Genomic DNA, 20,232 nt, shown 5'->3' with positions numbered 1-20,232 from the left:
ACAGAATTGAATGCCGAGACCCATAACCTTCCCGTCAGCCTTCCTGTGTGTGAGTTATGGTGTTCAATTCTCCTTCACATTTAGGAGCTGAGTAACATGTTGAATGAAGTCTGTGCCAAACATAACCAAAGTCTTAGTTTTCTTCAGGCATAAAAATTCCACTTTACACATACCAGACCCACCCAGCTGGAGGGAAATTGTTAGGTGATAACATTGAGGAGAGATATTTTACACAATTTCTTCCCAAACTTTTATTTTACTTCCCTTCCTTCTCAGAGTTTGATCTCTTAGATACAGGGTAATGGTATTCTGTGGCTGGCTAGTACAAAATCTCCATGTGAATACATTCCTACACCAAGTCCCCTAAATTCATGTATATCCCAGCTCTTCCTCTTTGTAACCCGTTGAGATTACAGACCTGGATTTGGCTCTGGAGCACTATGCTGAAATTTACAACATTAAACTGATTTATTCTCCTTATTTTCAATGACCGCGTGATTCACTAAGGTACAGTTCTGGATTGCTCCACATTTCAAATAAACAGTTCAGACCACTGCACTAGTAAATGCCTGGACAACATTTATATTTGCCTTTATTACAACAGCTCTTAAATTTAAGAGTGTGCTATTAAATACAATAATGATTTTGTCAAACTTCATGAATTTTAAAAATGAGGAGCTTAGTTTTAAAAACAGCTTAGAAAAATCCAGTAGGAAATAGCCCTCTATGAGGTGAAATTAATGAAAAACCTTGTAAGACAGTCAAAACCAAAACTTTTTTTGTTTCATTCCAGATGCAAAAAACCCCACGCAGTTGCAATCCTGTGAAAAGGAGAGTAGAAGATCAACAGCTTAGCAACACAATTTGAAAAACCAAAAGGCCACAAAACATATCTTCAAGGTTAAAAAAGAAAAAAAATACTGTAACATTTGCTGGTTTGAATATTTTTCAGAGCTAGCTTTGAGAGAATGTCTGTCTTGTTCTGTGACACACTTATGCCTTTTCTTTTACCTAAATTATACTGTATCTAAATCTGAACGGAGCAGCGTTATTCCCCTTCAAAAGAGCATCCGATTTGATCTTCACAGCATCAGGTGATGGTTAGCAGGTGCCACTGTACTACACCAAGCTCAGACTGTATCATACTGTAACATATAAAAACGCTCTTGGATAGTGGCTATATTGGATAGTACAAATCACTAATTATGACAGAAAAATACTTAAAATTGTGGAAATAATTAGAAAGGAGTCACCTTCAGGAACTAGTAAAATGCAACTGTTCAAGTGCATTATAATAAATGACAGTAATATTTTGGCATGGATTTGGGACAAAAAGAGACTGGAATTTCAGTTTTCAGATTGTTTCTATAATTGATTTTTATTTTACTTGGGATGAATGCAACAGGAAAGATTTTCTGTCATAATTACAGAAACACTAAGATGAAATACGAAGCCATCCCTCTAAATGGCAAACGGGTTCTGAAATGTATCTGCAATGTTGATGTAGGAGCCAGAAGTGGTGCAGTGTCTCTTCTTTCTCAGGAGCAGGAAGCTAAATCCTGTATCACTCAGAAAAGTCATGTAGTAAATTTACTGGGTCATAAAAGGTTGCTAATTTCACCTGTTTAGCCGCTGCTAATGTGAACTACTAAAATGTCCGTTTTCTTCTTTTCAGACAGAAAATGTCTAGTTACAGGGAACTAGACAGACACTTTTTAACATTATGTGGGACAAAACCATTCACTCCAATGTTTCACAGAAAAGCTGTATGCAGCATTTGTCTTCAAAAATACCCTCATGGACACAAAGCACACACGATGACACACACAAAGCAATTACGATGCTCTTTTTGCATCCAGTCAAGCACATTTTTTGCTACACAACTAAAGAATTTATATTGTTATTCAAACATAAATGTAATCGAATTCATTGTGGTTTGAAATGGGTTATCTAGGCCTAACACCTATTGCCTTTGCAAATGAGAGCATCTAGCCAAGGTTTCCCACAATTTTACTTTAGCGCACTGAGCTAATTGATTCCCGTGAATGCCTCTGAACATCCACGTGCAGATGTGGCACAAATGGCTAAAGCAGGTGACAAAACAGTTGCACCCCTTAGGAAAAAAGAAAAGACAAAAGTCCAACACAGTCCTTGCAAGTCAGAACACCTTTCCACGCATTTTAAAACACCTAAACTTTCACATACTTTAAAACACCTATATGCCACTTGTCACTGCTGATTCCTCGTGATGACAAACAGCCCTTTTGCTTTGGCGAGGGGGCTCAGTGTATTTTTGAAGGGAAATTAGATCACATTTTTTTCTATTGTGGCATTGTTTTATTTGCTTTTCTAGGGAAGGGAGTATTCAGCTGCACATCTTGTGTGTGGAGTTACAGTTTATTGGGTGGAATGCGTGACTCAGAATACAAAGTCCAGGAGACACCAGGACAAGAGGTACCTATTTGCAGGCATTTCCTCCTGTGGTTTGTACACTGAAATTTTAACTTCTCAACACAATATGAACAATGCAGAATGCTCCCCTCTGAGTTCAAGATGGCTTATCTTTAAATGTTCGTATTTTTTTTCTTCTCTTGTGTCCAGCTAACATGCCACTGTATGCTATAGAAGGCTGCTGCCCACCCTGCTGTGGTAACTCTGACCTGGCAGACAGCCCAGATTGCTCTGACTGCAGCAAAAAAAAACCCAAGGTAGGACCATGCTGACGAGCAGTACTGGCATTTAAGGGCTTTGTGACTGACTGGATTGATACTTAAAAATGAAGAGCAGAAAACAGCAAAAGCATGCTGCTGAGCTGCAGGCACACAGTGCATTGCTAATGCTCCATCACCAGAATAAGCAGGGCTTTACTTGAATAACAGTAACTGACATGGGAGATGCCACTTTCTCTCACTTACAAATATTCTTTTAAATGTCCATGCTTTTCATAAAACAGTCGACTGGGAAGTACTTATTTCAACGGATAGGAATCTGTACCATCCTGTCAAAATCACCTCATTGACTCTGAAATAGCTACAGCATCTTACGTACAGAAGACTTGTAGAGTGAAGAAATTTGCTTATTAAACCAAACTGATACAATTGTGAAAAGCAGGCTCAGGCCACACAACCAGTCTTCAAATTTTACTAGGTGCCAGAGAGTTAAAAATGTAAGTATTTCTGAGGTGTTTGTGTTTCTAGCCTGAAGTTACGAAGTAGGTTTTGTTTGTGTCCCACTTAGCTTTTCTGCTTCTTTCTGACTATTCCTAACGTAATAAAGAAACACAGCTGTCCTAGCAACCCCTCTTTGCCTTTATCCTGATACCATCACAGCTACAAGAGCACAACTGTGGTATTAGAAAGGTAAGGCAGTAACTCCAACACGTTAGAAATCGTACACTGACCTAAATGTTCTACTAGGTCATTTAAAACAAAGACCGCCTCCTACCTGACTGCACATAATTTCTTTTTTTAATTGCTGTTGTCAGATGACTGTGTATTATGATCCACTCTACCACCCGAGAGGAACGCATAAACCACTTAACTTTCTTACTGGCTGATTTTGCTTCTCCTTTTTGTTGGAACCATTACATGTATATGGAGAATACGGCAAGCCAAAGCCACAGCTGCTAATAAAGGTGGGTATGAGAAGCAGATGAATCAATCCAAAGCCTTTCCTTCCCACGTGAGCAACTACCGCAAGAACACAAACTGTCAGGAAGATCAAGTGATGGAGCACAGAGACCGAGACTGGAGATGAAGATGATGATATAGCATATATGGGACAGGATGGCAACCATTCATTGTAAATTTAAAAATGGATTCTTGAGGGACAATGAGGAAGATGAGCTTGAATAGGATGGAAGTTATTCATTTAGAGAATCCCTTACTAATTTATGGATTTTATGCTCTGCTGCCTTACTTACAAAATTACTGCAGTAATTTAGTTATTTCCTAGTATGCTAAGCTCAAGATTTTAATGAATGCATATAATGAGAGGGGCATGGTTTCTAAAAACATACCGTTTTTGTAAAGCTTACATAAATATTTGATAGGCTTTTAAGCAGAACTCTAGATGTACACTGCGTAGGAGATTACGTTTCTGTCTATTGTGCAGAGAGCAAATCCCTTCCCAATACATATGTGTGTGCGTTGTAACTAATACAACCATCTAGTCAAACTGTGCGTGCACACACTGATCAAGAACCATGCCAATCACTGCCAAAACACGCAGAGCTAAACAAGATGGGTGTATTTATCTCCATGGTGAATGTCACTGGGATGTGGTGCCAGTAGTTTACTCTTATAGAGTTATAGTTGCAAAACAATTTATAATAGAACAGGTATTTTACCCATTTTTTTTTATTGATATCATCTGGTGCACCTGTGCTTCTCAAAGCCAACGTGTTTGTCCTCTTAATCGTGTAACATGTTTCCTGGTGAAACTACACCTATGTTAAAGATTTATGGTTGTGAATCTCCTCCAAGTACCTCCACTGTATTCGTCATTTGTATGAAAAATATCTGAAATATTTTATACTTCATGAACCTTCAATTAATCTTAATTCCAGTGGTTGTTAAATAACATTTCATCACACACACAGATTTTGGGTTTACTGCAAAGGGAAATATAGTCTATAAGTACACTGGGAAAAGGGACTTCTTTCAACATGAGAAAAAACTTATTTATTTTGAGGGTGGCAGAGCACCGGCACAGGCTGCCCAGAGAGGTGGTGGAGTCTCCGTCTCTGGAGACATTCCAAACCCGCCTGGACGCGTTCCTGTGCAACCTGCTCTGGGTGACCCTGCTCTGGCAGGGGGTTGGACTAGATGATCTCCAGAGGTCCCTTCCAACCCTGACCATTCTGTGATTCTGTGATCTCGTCTTTTTAACTACCTTCTTGGGCTACAGGGAACTGAAATAAGCAGAGAGCACTTACAACAGAAATTTTCTATTTATCTTCTAAATGGTTCAGCACTTTCAAACTATGCCAAAGGGAATAAATAGCACTCAGTGGGTAATTAACCTAAAGGCACACAACAATGTGATTTTTTAGCATTACAGAAATACAATGCATCATACTACAGAAAAGGATGCTCTTTACAGTCCTTTGCTGTGAAAGAACAAATTCTTTGCAAAAGCCACCATGAAAGTGCTCTTACTTGTTGTCAGAATGGCCAGGTGGCTAAGAGAGTAGACTGAGCCTCAGAATAGCTCCTTTACATTTACAATAATTAACAGCTCCAGAACTGTTAATCATTGAAATTTAGCTTTTTACAAAGAAATCAAATACAAGAAAGACTAATTTTTATAGCATAATTCTTTATTGGACTTTTTTCGGTGTCAGATATTCCTAAAGACCTCAGAATTCTTCTGTATGTAAGTTTGAAGGAGTTCTGTTGATTCCAGTTTAGATTTTAGTCTCTTAATCATTGCACCTTCAGTAAGAAAGAGGAATTCAAAATCATGTGACAGATTAAAAAGGACAAAATAGGGACCTATATTTATCAAAAAGAAAGCAATATAATAACAAGGTGCTTTGGAAAGGCACATCTGATCTGTCACTTCAACTCAAGTTCTTATCTGGAGGAGTTCTCCAGGAAAAACAAAGGGAGAAACAAAAAGAATGAAAAATAAATTCAAAAGGTAATGCTGAAAAAGACCATTTGTGATATCCTACTTTCCTACAATTGTTTGGATTAATATTATGTTTTATTACTGTTAGTAGTTTATATAACCTGATTTACATCAAATTTCATAGGCTTAATCCAAGGTACACCTGAGCAGCCTTAAATCCCTACAAAAAAGGAACATAGCAAGCATTTTGTTTATGGGCTTTCAGACTAACATCACCATTATTTTATGAAAACTTTTGTATATATAGTAACCCTGTGAATGGTTAAAAAAACCAAACCCAAACACGGAAAAAAAAAACCCCACAAATAAGCATTTATTTTAAAAAAAAAAAACTTTTTCTTAAAATAACTTGGTCTACATTGGTGCAAAAAATATTGTAACAAAACTACATTTCTGACTACGTATCCAAAAAATGAACAGCTCTGAATTCTTCTCAAATGCCAACTCTTTTCAGAGGTTCTGGCATAACATTTCAACCATGTTTTGGATGTACCAGCTGCAGGAGAGAAACAGTACTGGTATCTTCTTTCCTCCCAGAAAAGCAGTGCTTTTGACAGGATTCAAATGACAGCTCGGATGAGGAGCCTGCTCCTAAGAGGAGAAGAGGAGGAAGACTGCATGATTTTATGCTGTATGGGCAGGCTGAAGATGTCCATGTTTGACAAGATGGCAGATAATTGCTTTGAAGGGGTATTCTTGAGAGAGCAACAACTAACCCATGGATAAGATTAGAAGAACATGTTATCACAGAATCACAGAATCTTCAGAGTTGGAAGGGACGTCTGGAGATCATCTAGTCCAACTCCCCTGCTAGAGCAGGATTGCCTAAAGCACATCCCTCAGGGCTGCATCCAGGCGGGTCTTGAAAATCTCCAGAGAAGGGGACTCCACAACCTCCCTGGGCAGCCTGTTCCAGTGCTCTGTCACCCTCACCGTAAAGAAGTTTTTCCGTGTATTTGAACGGAACTTCCTATGCTCCAACTTGTGCCCATTGCCCCTTGTCCTGTCACTGGGAACCATTGAAAAGAGCCTGTCACCATCCTCCTTCAGCCCACCCTTTAGATACTTGTATGCCATAATAAGGTCTCCCCTCAGCCTTCTCTTCTCCAGGCTAAAGAGTCCCAGCTGTCCCAGCCTTTCCTCATAAGAGAGATGCTCCAGTCCCTCAATCATCTTAGTTGCCCTATGCTGGACTCTCTCCAGCAGTTCCCTGTCCCTCTTGAACTGGGGAGCCCAAAACTGGATGCAGTATTCCAGTTGTGGCCTCACCAGTGCAGAGTAGAGGGGGAGAATGACCTCCCTCGACCTACTGGCCACACTCTTCCCTATGCAGCCCAGGATTCCATTGGCCTTCTTGGCAACAAGGGCACATTGTTGGCTCATGGATAATTTACTGTCTACCAGGACCCACAGATCGTTCTCAGAACTACTTCCCAGCAGGTCCACCCCTAACCTATACTGGTGCTTAGCATTCTTCCTCCCCAGGTGGATGACCTTGCACTTGCTTTTGTTGAACCTCATTAGGTTCTTCTCTGCCCAGCTCTCCAGCCTGTCCCGGTCATGCTGGATGGCAGCACGGCGCTCTGGAGTGTCAGCCACCCCTCCCAGTTTGGTATCATCAGCAAACTTGCTGAGGATACACTCTGTCCCATCATCCAAGTCATTAATGAATATATTGAACAAAATTGGACTGAGTATTGACCCCTGGGGGACACCACTGGTTACAGGCCTCCAACTAGACTCTGTGCCGCTGCTCACAACCCTCTGAGTTCTGTCACACAGCCAGCTCTCGATCCACCTCATCTAGCCCATACTTCCTCAGCTTCCTAACGAGGATGTTATGGGAGACAGTGTCAAAAGCCTTGCTAAAGTCAAGGTAGATGACATCTACGGCTCTCCCCTCATCCAGCCAACCAGTTATAACATCATAGAAAGCTATCAGATTGGTCAAGCATGATTTACCCTTGGTAAATCCATGCTGACCACTTCCAATAACTTCCTGTTCCTCACGTGTTTGGAAATGGCATCCAGAATGAGTGGCTCCATTACCTTCCCAGGGACAGAGGTGAGACTAACCACTCTGTAGTTCCCTGGGTCCTCCTTCTTGCCTTTTTTGAAGATTGGAGAGATGTCAGCCTTCCTCCAGTCCTCAGGCACCTCTCCTGTTCCCCATGAGCTTTCAAAGACGATGGAGAGTGGTCTAGCGATAACATCTGCCAGCTCTCTCAGCACTCGCGGGTGCATCCTGTCAGGGCCCATGGACTTATGAATGTCCAGATTGGCCAAGTGGTCGCTGACCCGGTCCTCCTCAACTGAGGGAAAGTCTTCCTCTCTCCAGACCTTCCCCCTTGCCTCCAGGGTATGGGATTTGTGAGAGACAGCTTTAGCAGTGAAGACCGAAGAAAAGAAGGCATTCAGTAACTCTGCCTTCTCTGTGTCTTCCACCACTAGGGCACCCGTCTCATTCATCAGTGGGCCTACATTTCCCCTAGTCTTCCTTTTTCTATTGATATACTGAAAGAATCTCTTCTTATTGTCTTTAACTGCAGTGACCAAGCTGAGTTGTGATTGAGGTTTGGCCCTTCTAATTTTCCTCCTACATAGCTTTGTTATATCTTGATAATCCTCATAAGTTGCTAAGCCCCTTTTCCAGAGAATGTAAGCTTTCCTTTTTTTCCTGAGGTCCAGCCAAAGCTCTTTATTTAGCCAGGCTGGTCTTCTTCCCCATCAGCTCGTTTTTTGAGACATGGGGATGGCCTTCTCCTGTGCTTCTAAAAGCACCTGCTTGAAGGGTTATAAGGAAGAGAATTGTGAGGAAGACTATTTTTTTTTAAGTGGCATTTTAAAAATAGTGGTCAAGAATGCCCAAACCAGAGACCTACAGCACCATATCAGTTTTATAGTGTTTTCACTGAGAACTGCCTGTTGAGAGTGCACAGGGTGACCAAAAAGAATCATAAACTTTACAAAAGGCACTTTGTCCAAGAGCTACTGACTCAGAGGGAATTGTTCATTAGTCACTGATACCTCTGGAGAAAGTTCATAGAAAACAGCACCACCAAGGAAACCAATAATAAACACACACGGAACACAGCACAAAAGGAACTGAAATACTGCTTTCTTTTTATGGACTTACTGTGTCTATGCCCTTTACGCTGTCCTGAAAAAAATAAGCTAGAGAAATTCAAATCCACAGCTGTTCAAATCCACAGATCCTGAACCCACAAAGCCAATACTACTTCTCTCTAGCCTCCCGCCTTCTCCAGCCACCATTCTGAAAAAGATGTCCTGAAGAAAACAAATACATTTTGAAAACAAAAAAAGCTTCACAAGCTTTTCTTCATCTCAAGGCCTTTTTCTATTTTCTTCTTTCCTCACTCTGTAACCCTTTCTTTGCTATTCTCATTTATCCATGGAGTTTCCCAAGCCCTAAACTCCTCTTTTGATAGGTGCATTTTTTTCTTTCCTCCTAGTAAATTATCTCTTGTTACTATCACATTAATAATGCTCTTTCAAAATGAACTTGTAAATTCACCTCTCCCGCACAGTTTTATGACTCACCTCTCATGTAATCCAGTAATTTGATTTCAAAGGGAAGCGTAGGCTACCGGTGCTCTTTATCATTTCTCTACCCAATGGAGTGTATGTATACGGGGAAAGTTCTCCTCTTCCATGACTCTATTATGAAGTTTTGCCAGAAAGGAAGTGGAGTTACAGTCTCAGTGCCTTGAGGCCCAAGTCTCCTTCCCCCACAGGCTAGTCCCTAAATCAGACCACATCTTTGCAGTACACCATGCAGTTGCCTCCGGGTCTTGTGTGACCATTATTACGTGGCATCTGGGTAAGGACTCAGGGTGGAATTTCAAACCAAAGAGAGCAATGAAAATATTAAAAACTCACCTACGTAAGTTACCACAGAAGCATTTCAAACGGGTTTTGAGATACTCGGTTTTCTTATGACAAATGACAGGTATTTAAAGAGAAATATGTATTTGCATTGTATGTACGGGGAAGGGAGGGAGGGAAAGGTACATTTCTTTCAGCAGACTAGTGCTGTGTTAACCCTGGATTTTTCATCTACCCTCAACCTAAAAAACCACAAGTGTGGTTTCGTGCTTGAGACTTAAGGAATAGTCAGACATGCAACCTGATGAGGAACAGACAGATGTTCTGCGGGTTTAAAAGGACTTCTGAATAGAAAAACTAAGACATTTTTTCAACTCAGATGCATTTTTTTTCTACTTACTAGGTATATAGAATACCAAAGATGCTAGGATTAGGAATTAGGGTTTAACAGCTTATTTAAAGTGCTGAATCAATTTAATACAAAATATTGTAATAGCAGTATTACCTTTTCAAGAACCTAGAGATGGATACACAAGCTATCACTTCTGCAATCAAACAACAGATGACTGAAGGTTCTGGCTGGACATACGTATTTGCAATAAACTAGATAAACTTCTAGATATTAAGATCCAAAATTAATAGTAGACACCATATGCACATGTAACTTCTGCTGTCTTTCCAAGTAGGTGCCATATGTTCCTACTTGCATTGGTTGTTTCCTACCACTCAGAAATATTTAGGGAGTTGCCTAATACACATCTAAAAACTGATTTTAACAAATCTCCCAAGACTTCATTAATTGTGAACACAATGGAAGATTTTTCCCTCAGAAAGTATCTAATGTTGTAAAGTAGGCACCAAGTACATCTGCTCTCCATTGTCCCTTTTCAGAATAGGTTTAAGCAGCAGCCAGACCTCCCTGATCAACAAAACAGATGCACTTATTTTTTCTTTGCGTGACTTTGCAATTTATATTGCACATTCAATTCAGTATTGAAAAGCGAAATAAACATTCTTTTATTGTTCCTCATTTATATTATCTATTCAACTTCTCAATAAGGACTTCTCTTTTTCATGAGGAGTTCAGGTTCTACACTTCTCTAACAACTGTTATGTTAAACTGTTCTTCGTCAGTTTTTTTCTTGAGGTCCTCCATCCTTGCTCACTGCTTGTACCATGACCAAAATCCCCATCCAGTTATTTTGCTATATCCTTTTTTCTCTTTCTTGTCACTTAATATGATCTTCAATTCCAATTTTTCTTTTTTTTTTTCCCCCCCCTGGACCTTATGCAAAAAAGTAATTCCTTCACCTAGGTTCTCACCATTAGGAAACAAAAATGCTGAATACAAATCTCACTGTATTATTGATTGCATTGAATTGTGCCTTCCTCTTTCACTTACAAATCTGAGCACCATGGAAGAAGCAAAACAACTGCAAACTCAAGAACACATAAAAGATACTAAGCACTTGGCTATTCTGAGCCACAAACAAGAAGCCAAAACTAGTCCCCAACCATTATAGGTCAAGATAGAGATCATTACCTTCAGTTATGCACTTAATTAGATAATAACTGCCATTGCTAACAATGTTTTTAAAGCTCCATCCCATGAGAAAACCTAAAGAGGCCACAAACCTACTCAACTGTTTCTCTGGAAGAGTAGATAACTTAAGTTTTCCAACCATCACACGAGCAAGTACAGCCTTCTGCTTATTAGGTGGGTGTTTTTTTAACACGATTCTTCTCCCTTCAGAAAATGCAAGCATACGTGGAAAAAAGGTTATACTCTATATACAACAAATCCATTACAAAAGACATCTGAAAGGATTCTGATATTTTTAAATTTTGTTTTCATTACAGAAGAAAAATGGTAGAAAACCTAGATGCTTGGAAATTAAAGTGATGAGTATTAAAGAAAAGCCCTGAACAACATTAGTACTTAAGGATTTCTCTCTCTTAAATCCATTCCTCCAGCCTGGGCACTCTGTTGTTAAAAGCATGATTTCTGACAGATACCAGCCTGCACTGAGGAGTCCACTGCAGATGACATAATATAAAGGTCTACACATTAACAGTTGCCAAGAGTGAAACTATGAGAGGATCTTTTTCTCTGAAAGAGGCCAGAGCCAGAATAATGTGTTTTAAGATACAGGTTTGATTCTCCTTCAGCAGCAGCACAGAAATCTTTGCTCTGGCCTAGATGAATGTTTAACAGTTGAAATAGAACAGAGGAGACGAAGGCAACTTCTTCCATCTGAATCCTAAAAGAAACAAGCAGTTTTAAACAGTTTTGAAATAAATTGCATAGATAAATCAATTCACGGGTTTCAGTCTGTGAATTCTAAGGCTGTAGCTCCCGTAAGTTCTGACTAAAGCAGTGTGGTGGCTCAATCCTGGCTGGACACCAGGCACCTACCAAAGCTGCTCTATCACTGACCTCCCCAGCTGGACAAGGGAGAGAAAATAGAATGAAACGCTCATGGGTCAAGATAAGGACAGGGAGAGATCACTCAGCAATTACTGTCCCGGGCAAAACAGATGCATCATGGGGAACTTAATTTATTACCAATCAAATCAGAGTAGGGTAATGAGAAATAAAACCACATCTTAAAACATCTTCCCCCCACCCCTCCCTTCTTCCCAGGCCCAACTTCACTCACAATTTCTCCACCTCCTACCCACAAGTGGCACAGGGGGATGAGGAACAGGGCTTGTGGTCAGTTCATCACATGTTGTCTCTGCTGCTCCTTTCTCCTCAGCGGGAGGACTCCTCACACCCTCCCCCTGCTCCAGTGTGGGTCCCTCCCACAGGAGACAGTCCTCCACAAACTTCTCCAGTGTGGGTCCCTTCTATGGGGTGCAGTCCTTCAGGAACAGACTGCTCCAGCGTAGGGCCCCCATGGGCTCACAAGTCCCGCCAGCAAACCTGCTCCAGCATGGGCTCCTCTCTCCATGGGTTCACAGGTCCTGACAGGAGCCTGCTCCAGCACAGGCTTCCCACAGGGTAACAGCCTCCTTCAGGCATCCACCTGCTCCGGCATGGCTGCAGGTGGATATCTGCTCCACTGTGGACCTCCGTGGGCTGCAGGGGCACAGCCTGCCTCACCATGGTCTTCACCACAGGCTGCAGGGGAATCTCTGCTCCGGCACCTGGAACACCTCCTCCCCCTCCTTCACTGACCTCGGTGTCTGCGGAGTTGTTCCTCTCAGATATTCTCTCTCCTCTCCAGCTGCCGTTGCAGAGTTGTTCCCCTACCCACCCACCCCACTCCTTGAATACATTGTCCCAAAGACGCTACCACCATTGCTGATGGGCTCAGCTTTGGCCAGTGTGTGTGTGGGGTCCATCTTGGAGCCAGCTGGCAATTGGCTCTATCGGACACAGGGGAAGCTTCTGGCAGCTTCTCACAGAAGCCACCCCTATCCTTCTGTCCCCTGTCCCCAGCTACCAAAACCTCACCACAAAAACCCAATACAAGCACAAAAGTCCCCAGAGCCAGTTTTCAGACACACCGGGAAGGTCCAACAACTTCTCACTACTCTTTTCTGTCAGTCGAGCTTTTGAGGCAGCCACCCCACAAAGCTTTGCATAAGACTGTGACAACTAACTTCACTAGCCATGGAAAAGGAAAGGAAACCTGTGACAGGAAGGATAACTTCGTCAATTACAGTTCCTTTATTAATGGTACAGTGCAGCAACATCAACTGAAATAAATAGTTATTTGTACATAATACAAAAATATAACCCTTCATAAAGTTTATACTGTGCCAGGAATTATGTACTGAGCTTCAACAGTTGATACATAACATTTTCTCTTAAATAATATGGATAGGTACACTCAGCCAAATAACTATAATATTTAATTTGAAGACAAACACACGAAGAGCCATTTATTAGTTCAGTGTATCCATACATCACATCTCAGCTAAGACTTGAGAGCAAACTAACAGTTTTTCAAGTTTTCCCTTTGCTAATGTTCACTATCAATAGCACAGTGGTTCTATAACCAAACGCTGAATTGAATTTTCAATAGTAGCATTTATTAGCAGACACAGAAGAGCATTACTCAAACAACCAGCTTAAGGCACTGTGGTTTACACAACAGACACATGAAATTACTGGCAAAAAACAATTTAAAGAAGGCTATGAGTGTTTAGCTACAGTACTATAATGAACAACAATCTATTCTTTAAATATATTCTCAACAATATATTCAGTTTACTAGTGCGGCTTTTGTTTATTCTTTAAAAAAAGCAAAATATAAGATTTTGACATTATTACAATCTCTAGAATGCCTCAAATTTTTAAAAAAAAAATTATCCCTTCATCCCTGTTTTAAAATGTAAAAAAATCTGTCACTCTTGAAAGACAATTCTTTTACAGACTTTTCAGAAATACAGTTTCCAACATGTTGTATAGTAAAAGTCCTCTAAATTATTTTGTTCTCCTTTAAAAGAAAGTATATCTAACTGCTGATAACTGCCCCTCCCAATTCTGTATTCCATCTGTGCTTATCAACAGCAGTGGTGAACAATTAATTTAAATTAAATCAAGTTTCTCCTTAAGTCCTACAGAGCAAACACAAGTCCTTGATATGCTCAAGACCTCCTCCCTAATAATATCTTACGATATCGACTGAAAAGTAAAACAATATGAAGGAGAACTAACAACCTGACAGCACCTGCCACAAAGACCCAAATGGCTACCTTGTCACAACTCTTAAAACCAGAGTGAAAATTAGGATTCCAATAGGATAGGCAAGGAGTAAATTCATAAAATTGCACTGCAGAAATTGTGCGTTCCAAGTTGTACATGGTAGTTCAGACAGAACTACAGTTGAGACACATCCACAGAACCATTCGGAATTTCAGAAAATGTTCCAGCCACATCACAAGCCAACATCAAAAGACTATGAACATGACAAAGTCACTGCAGCTTACCTAGTTCCACTCACTGAGTAGGGGACAGAAAAATTTATCAGAGAGAAAAAAAAAAAAAAAAGAGTAGACGTGGAATCCCACATTACATACTTTAAGAAGTATGTTCCAAATTACTGCCAATTCTGACAATACGCGCTCCATTTATGTATCCCCACATTTCAGAGTAGGACCGTCTGCAATTACTTGTAATAAATAGCCAATACCCATTGTAGTGTTGATATAGTATTCCATGAATCCCCAAAAAAACTTTCATTTGTGTATTGATCAACTTGGTCAGCCAAAACCTTGGTTCTTACCTGCACTTGGTGCAGAGAGTTGATGAGATTTCTCTGTGCCTTACACTAACATCAACCATTTTATTGCCAGTGTACTGAATAACCCCAATGTTCTCCCCAATCTCCTAAGACAAATGCCAGCAGCACATAAAATGCAAAGTTGCCTTTTATCACCTCTTCTGTCTTAAGGCTCAACAAGCAGAAGTCTTGTTATACTATTTCTGCATCTTTTGCATATGAACCTTTCAAGTTTATCAACTTTCACACTGTCGTTCATTTCCTACATTTCAGTGAAACGCTTCCTCAGAAGTAAACCAGGTCAGGCATTGTCCTATGTAGTCAGCTATGAAGTGTATCTCAGATTCCAGTAACTCAATGAGAAACAGTGATTTCATCCATTTCAAATACACTTAAAATAAATAATTTCAATTAAAATAATGGCTTTAAGCTTTAATCACAACAGCTGCGTAGCATATAGAAAATAAGAACTATGAAGAATTAGTCTTGCTATTGTTATCTAATCATTGGCTTCCTGCACCACAGGAAATTTCTGACTCAACTAATAAGCAAATTTTTCTAAATTACTAGCTAAAATCCAGATGTAAGAATGACAAAACCAGGAAAAGAGGCTGGAATAACATTCTGTATGTTAAAAACAGACATTGTTCACTTAAGTGAACTATCCATACCTTATGGTCAGAAGAGGTCACAATTAACTTTGGTCATGTTCCGCACGTGCTCAGATCTCTGAACAACCGGTAACTTTAGGACACACTATTTATCTGTGAGGACTTAAACCAGTCTTCTGCTCCTTTTGCATGACTGGATTAACGATGAATTAACACAAGGAAATTGAAATCATCTTGTGTGGTTGGTTCCAACCTCAGTTACCTAAATAGACATATGACAACAAAGTACCTATAGAAGCAGTGCAAGCATAAAAGCTCCACGACAAGGGGGGAAAAAAAGAAAGCAAGAAAAAAAAAACAGAAAAGCAGCATGGGTTTGCTCAGTGGTTGTTCACTATTTTGCCTTCTGGCAGATGAAAGAAGTTATCTTCTTTGAGTTTAAGATGTTCTGGTAAATCTAGCTGTCTTTTTGCTTCTTCAATGTCTTCCTGAATTGCTGAAATGAGCGCCTCTGCAAAAGTTAAGAACAGGGATATTTACAAGTTGGTTTGAATTCTAAACGTACAATAGTAAGTGAAAGTAACATGTACCACAGAATACTAGACAGCAATCACAGAAGCAGAATATAATTACCACCATAAGGTTTGAAAGGCAAAATTATTTGGTTTTAAAAAGCCTTTTTTTAAAAAAAGAAAAAAAGATGCCAAAGTCGCATTTTTCACTGTTATAAGCACTACCCTCTCCTTGTTGCAAAAGACATTTTAGCAAAACATCAACAGAGTTTCATGAACTGTTTCAATTCTAACATAGCTGCATTTTAAAAAGAAATTAACAGACTAGACTAATGCTTTTATGACAAACCCATGATTTCAAAATTAATCCTCAGACAAGTGACACAACAATACCATTTTTAGTGTGATACATCAGAAGATGTAGGAGGCTTCATTTTTTTTTAATTAAACCAACTTGTACATTTAGCTTCCGAAAACATTTTACTGAAATTCCAAAGGTTAACAGATAAAACATCTCACTATGGAAAGAGACAGTGAAGGCACACTACTTGCATCAGTAAGACAAATAAGAGGATAGTTTGAGGAAGACCTGCAATACTGACCTAAGGAATCAAAGTTTTTTTCCGGTCTAATATATCCAATTATGGCTATACTAAGAATTTCTCCATAAAAGTCTTCTTTGAAGGTGTGGATAATGTGCGTTTCCTAAAAGAAGAGAAATAAGTTGGCATTTCTGATGAACTTTGAGCTAATTTCCTTCACTGTAAGGATGTACACCTAATACCCCTATTTCAAATTCTCCCCAATGCATACCAATAAAAGGGACACTTAGTTTAGCATGTATAATGCAAGATTAAATGGTTAGGTCTCCTCCTTATGTTAGGAAGGAGAATTGTACTTTGCATGGAACTTAAGAAAAAATACTCAGAGCATTCCGATAGCCAAAAAAAAAAATAAAAGAAAGCCATTACTTAGGAGAAATGCTTCACTGCTTCTTGCAGCAAATCACAAAGGTTAACTATGAAGACTTTGATTGAAATAGTTGGCTTAAGAAGAACTTTTACAACCAGCTCACATGGGAACTGAATGATAAAATTTGAGGAGTGCAATCTGAGAGATGGTTCCATCTTATGCTCAAACCATTTTATGCACATCTCCCTCTCCAAAATAGGCCCACCCATAGTATACACCAGCAGAGATACCAGATTTGACTACTTGCTCAGAAAAGTTATCCGCAAACATTTTAAAGAGTACTAACACATTACTAAGTCATCAAACAGTTAGAGCCTTAGAAGCAGAGATTCATGCCCAAATAAAAGCATTTTAGACAATTAAAACAGAGCTCTGCACGGCTCAGGAAGAGGACCAGCACCTGACAGGAAGAAAAACACAGCTGTCACAGCTCAGCATTTTAACTCAACTTCTCCATCCTATTATTATGTACCCTCAAATATTTATTCTGTATATCAAGCCACATACATGGATCCTCGTGTATGGTTTCCATCATTTAAGAAAAGAAATAATAGAAAATCATTACAAATTAAGATGCCCCAATGTGTCTTATTTGACATGTGGATAGATTGCACAGAACAATAGAGTAGTATATTCCAGCTCATGCTGGTGTCTCATAATGAGTAAATTCAATGCATCTATCAAGATTATGTTTAGTTAGCTATCAGCACCATAAGCAACCACCATTTCAGAAATACCGTTAAAGTTTTATTTTGGAAGTATTTAATTAATGATGGAATTGGACAAAGAAAATAAACTTTAGTTACCTACAGCTGGCTGCTGAGAGTATTTTCTTTTCAGAATGCAAATATATGATAGAGATACCACATACATTTCTAAGAGCAAACAGGATTTTCAGATCTCATTTATGGATCAAATTCTGCTTATCTTATTCAAATTCAACACCTGGCTCATTGATTATAACAAAAATCCCACACAAAGCAAAATTCTTACCACTGATTTCTTAATATTCTTATAGAAAGGATTCCATCCTATGCTCAAAACCATTTTATGCACATCTCCATTTCCAACACAGGCCCATCCATAGTATATACCAGTAGAGATATCAGACGGAAAGCTTTCAACTACTTGCTCAGAAAAGTTAGCTGCAAAAATTTTAGAAAGTGTAAAGTGTGAGTGACTTTGTGTAAGTCAAGGACATAACAGAATCCTCAAACACTTAAAAGCCAAGCTCTATCTACATGCTATTTACGAACAACGCTGATGATGATGATAATGATGCAATGTGCCATTTGGCAATGTATAAAATACAAAACAGCTTCATAAAATTCAGTCCCTGTAGTAATACCAGAATTATTATCACATCTCTTATGCATACTATGTTTTATAGTTATACGCATTCTCTTCTGTAGTAATAATTAATAAACATGCAATATACCCAGTCAGAACGCATTTCACTCTTAGGATAGGTATCACAGCTTTAATACGGTGAAAGACTAGGAAAAAAAAATCAAGCTGCTTCTGTGCTATAAAATAGCAGCTCAGAATTGTTTACTTGTTAGTAAAATAATCACTTATGAATAAAATATGTAGAAATAAGTGAAATTATTATTTAGTCACCTGTCAGTTTTGTACAGGTTGCCTTTCAGAGGCGTCTGTGGATTTATGGGATTTTCTTTGAAAACTATATATCTACAGTAAAATAAATTCCCTTCTGACTGAGGCTAACCTTCTTTCAAAATTACTATCCTACTTGTACTTCCCACGTGAGTAAGCATCATCATGCAAGACATCAAGCTGATTTGAAAGAATTTATGCTTACTGAATTTTTGTCAAAGCTCACAAGCAGCCACAACTTCCCTCCCCTGTTCCCTGATACCAATATACACAACCGAGACAAAAATGCGGAGTTATTAACAGATGTTGTCAGAAGTCCAGTACCTGAAGACTGGTTTTATAAAGCTTCCTTGTCTGCTAGGTGTGGTGCAACCTGAGTGTTGACTTCAGTGGCTGTTTAAGATAAGCCAAAACTCACTTGAGTTACACCTCTATCTGTATTTAGACAACTGAAACAGAGATGAGCAATAGGAAAATAGATTTCTTTGCAGGCCAAGCCCACCTGCTGTTTTTTAACCTCTGCATTATTCCCATTGAACTTCCTTCCTTACAGCCATTCCCAATGCCTACTCCCCTTCTTGTTCTAATCCGAGCTTTTACGGGAACGGATATTTTCCAAGATGCCACACCGCAATACCATGCATGTGATCACTTATCTACATCCTGTACATCATCATGACGACCATGAGATGATGAAACGAACAAAAAACAAGACTGAAAGAAACCACTTGACAGAAGGGAGGGGGAGTGGGGGGAGATAACACAAAAGAGGGTACAAAACTCTAAGCAATGTAGAGGGAAAGAAAAAAGCGTCAGAGAAGTGCTAACGGAACAAGCCAAGCCTGTCCACAGAAAGTGCAAGTCACGCCAACAGCGCAATTGTGCGGCACAGCTCGAGCGTGTCCCCACTTCACACGAGCCCGGTGACGGCCAGCCCGGCTCCCGCCCCTCCACCGGCCCGAGAACCGGGCGGCCCTGCCCCCGCCGGGGCACGGCGCGGCTCCGCTCAGCCAGCCTGGCCGCCGCGGGCCGCTGAAAGCCGCCGGGACCGGGCTCCCACCGGCGGGGGCACTGCGGCCACCCCGCCGGCCCGGGACAGGGTCTGCGGGCCAGGCCGTGGGGAGCCCCTCGCCGGTGGCCTTCAGGGCAGGCGTCACCCTCGCCGCCCCGTTCCGCCGCGCACCCCGCTCACCGGTGGGGATGCCCAGCTCCTTGGAGCCCCTGCCGAAGCCCTTCACCACCTCCCCGCGGCAGAAGTACGGCAGGTGCCTCATGGCGGCCGTCAGGGCGGGCAGGCGACGCCGGCAAGAGCCGCCAGCAGCTCCCAGCCCGACGCTCCGCCGAGCCCCTTCCTTCCGCCCGCACGCAGCGCTGCCCTACCGCCTCGGTCCCGGCCCTACCAAAAAGAGCGGAGGAACCAGGTGGGCGCTTCTGACTCAGACAACCCTCCGACAGGCACCCAAATCCCCCCTCAAGAATGGACTTGCCCACACGGCCACATCCGCCCCACCCATGGCGGGGAGGGGCCTGCGCGTGCTCGGTTGGCCCCGTTCCCTCCCAGCCCGGTGCCTCGGTGCTGCCGGCGGAGGCGTGTGGCGGCGTCCCCGCCATGCTGTACTCGGGCGTGGCTCCACCGCACCGGTCCTTGCCGGGTTCTCGGGCCGCCCGGAGGGAGCGTCGCCGTCTGCCGTGGGAGGCGAGCCGGGCTGGGCTGGGCCGGGCCGGGCCGGGCCGCTCAGGGCCTGCTGCGCGCAGCAGGACCCCCGCCCGGGGGGGCCCCGCAGAGCGAAGCCTGCGCGGTGCAAC

At 41.2% G+C, this 20,232-nt stretch overlaps 1 protein-coding gene across 1 annotated transcript; it reads right to left on the bottom strand.

Annotated features, from left to right (window-relative positions):
- Nucleotides 1-13,133: 13,133 nt before the first annotated feature.
- Nucleotides 13,134-19,956, bottom strand: RFK (riboflavin kinase). The gene is made up of 4 exons (XM_063320700.1): nucleotides 19,619-19,956; nucleotides 17,803-17,954; nucleotides 16,440-16,542; nucleotides 13,134-15,836 (listed from the first exon to the last, which is right to left on the bottom strand). Exons 1-4 carry the CDS (start codon nucleotides 19,698-19,700, stop codon nucleotides 15,706-15,708), a joined length of 468 nt encoding a protein of 155 aa, XP_063176770.1. The 5' UTR covers nucleotides 19,701-19,956; the 3' UTR covers nucleotides 13,134-15,705.
- Nucleotides 19,957-20,232: the final 276 nt, after the last annotated feature.

The sequence above is a fragment of the Chroicocephalus ridibundus genome, chromosome Z (genome assembly GCF_963924245.1).
Source record: "Chroicocephalus ridibundus chromosome Z, bChrRid1.1, whole genome shotgun sequence".
NCBI lineage: Eukaryota > Metazoa > Chordata > Aves > Charadriiformes > Laridae > Chroicocephalus > Chroicocephalus ridibundus.
This window is presented reverse-complemented; position numbering and strand designations above follow the sequence as displayed.

Coding starts and splice junctions, on each gene's coding strand:
- RFK (XM_063320700.1), bottom strand. CDS start 19,700: ATGAGGCACCTGCCGTACTTCTGCCGCGGGGAGGTGGTGAAGGGCTTC. Junction 16,543..17,802: donor AGAATATTAAGAAATCAGTG/GTAAGAATTTTG, acceptor CTCTTCTTTTAG/GAAACGCACATTATCCACAC. Junction 15,837..16,439: donor AAAAAACTTTGATTCCTTAG/GTCAGTATTGCA, acceptor TAACTTTTGCAG/AGGCGCTCATTTCAGCAATT.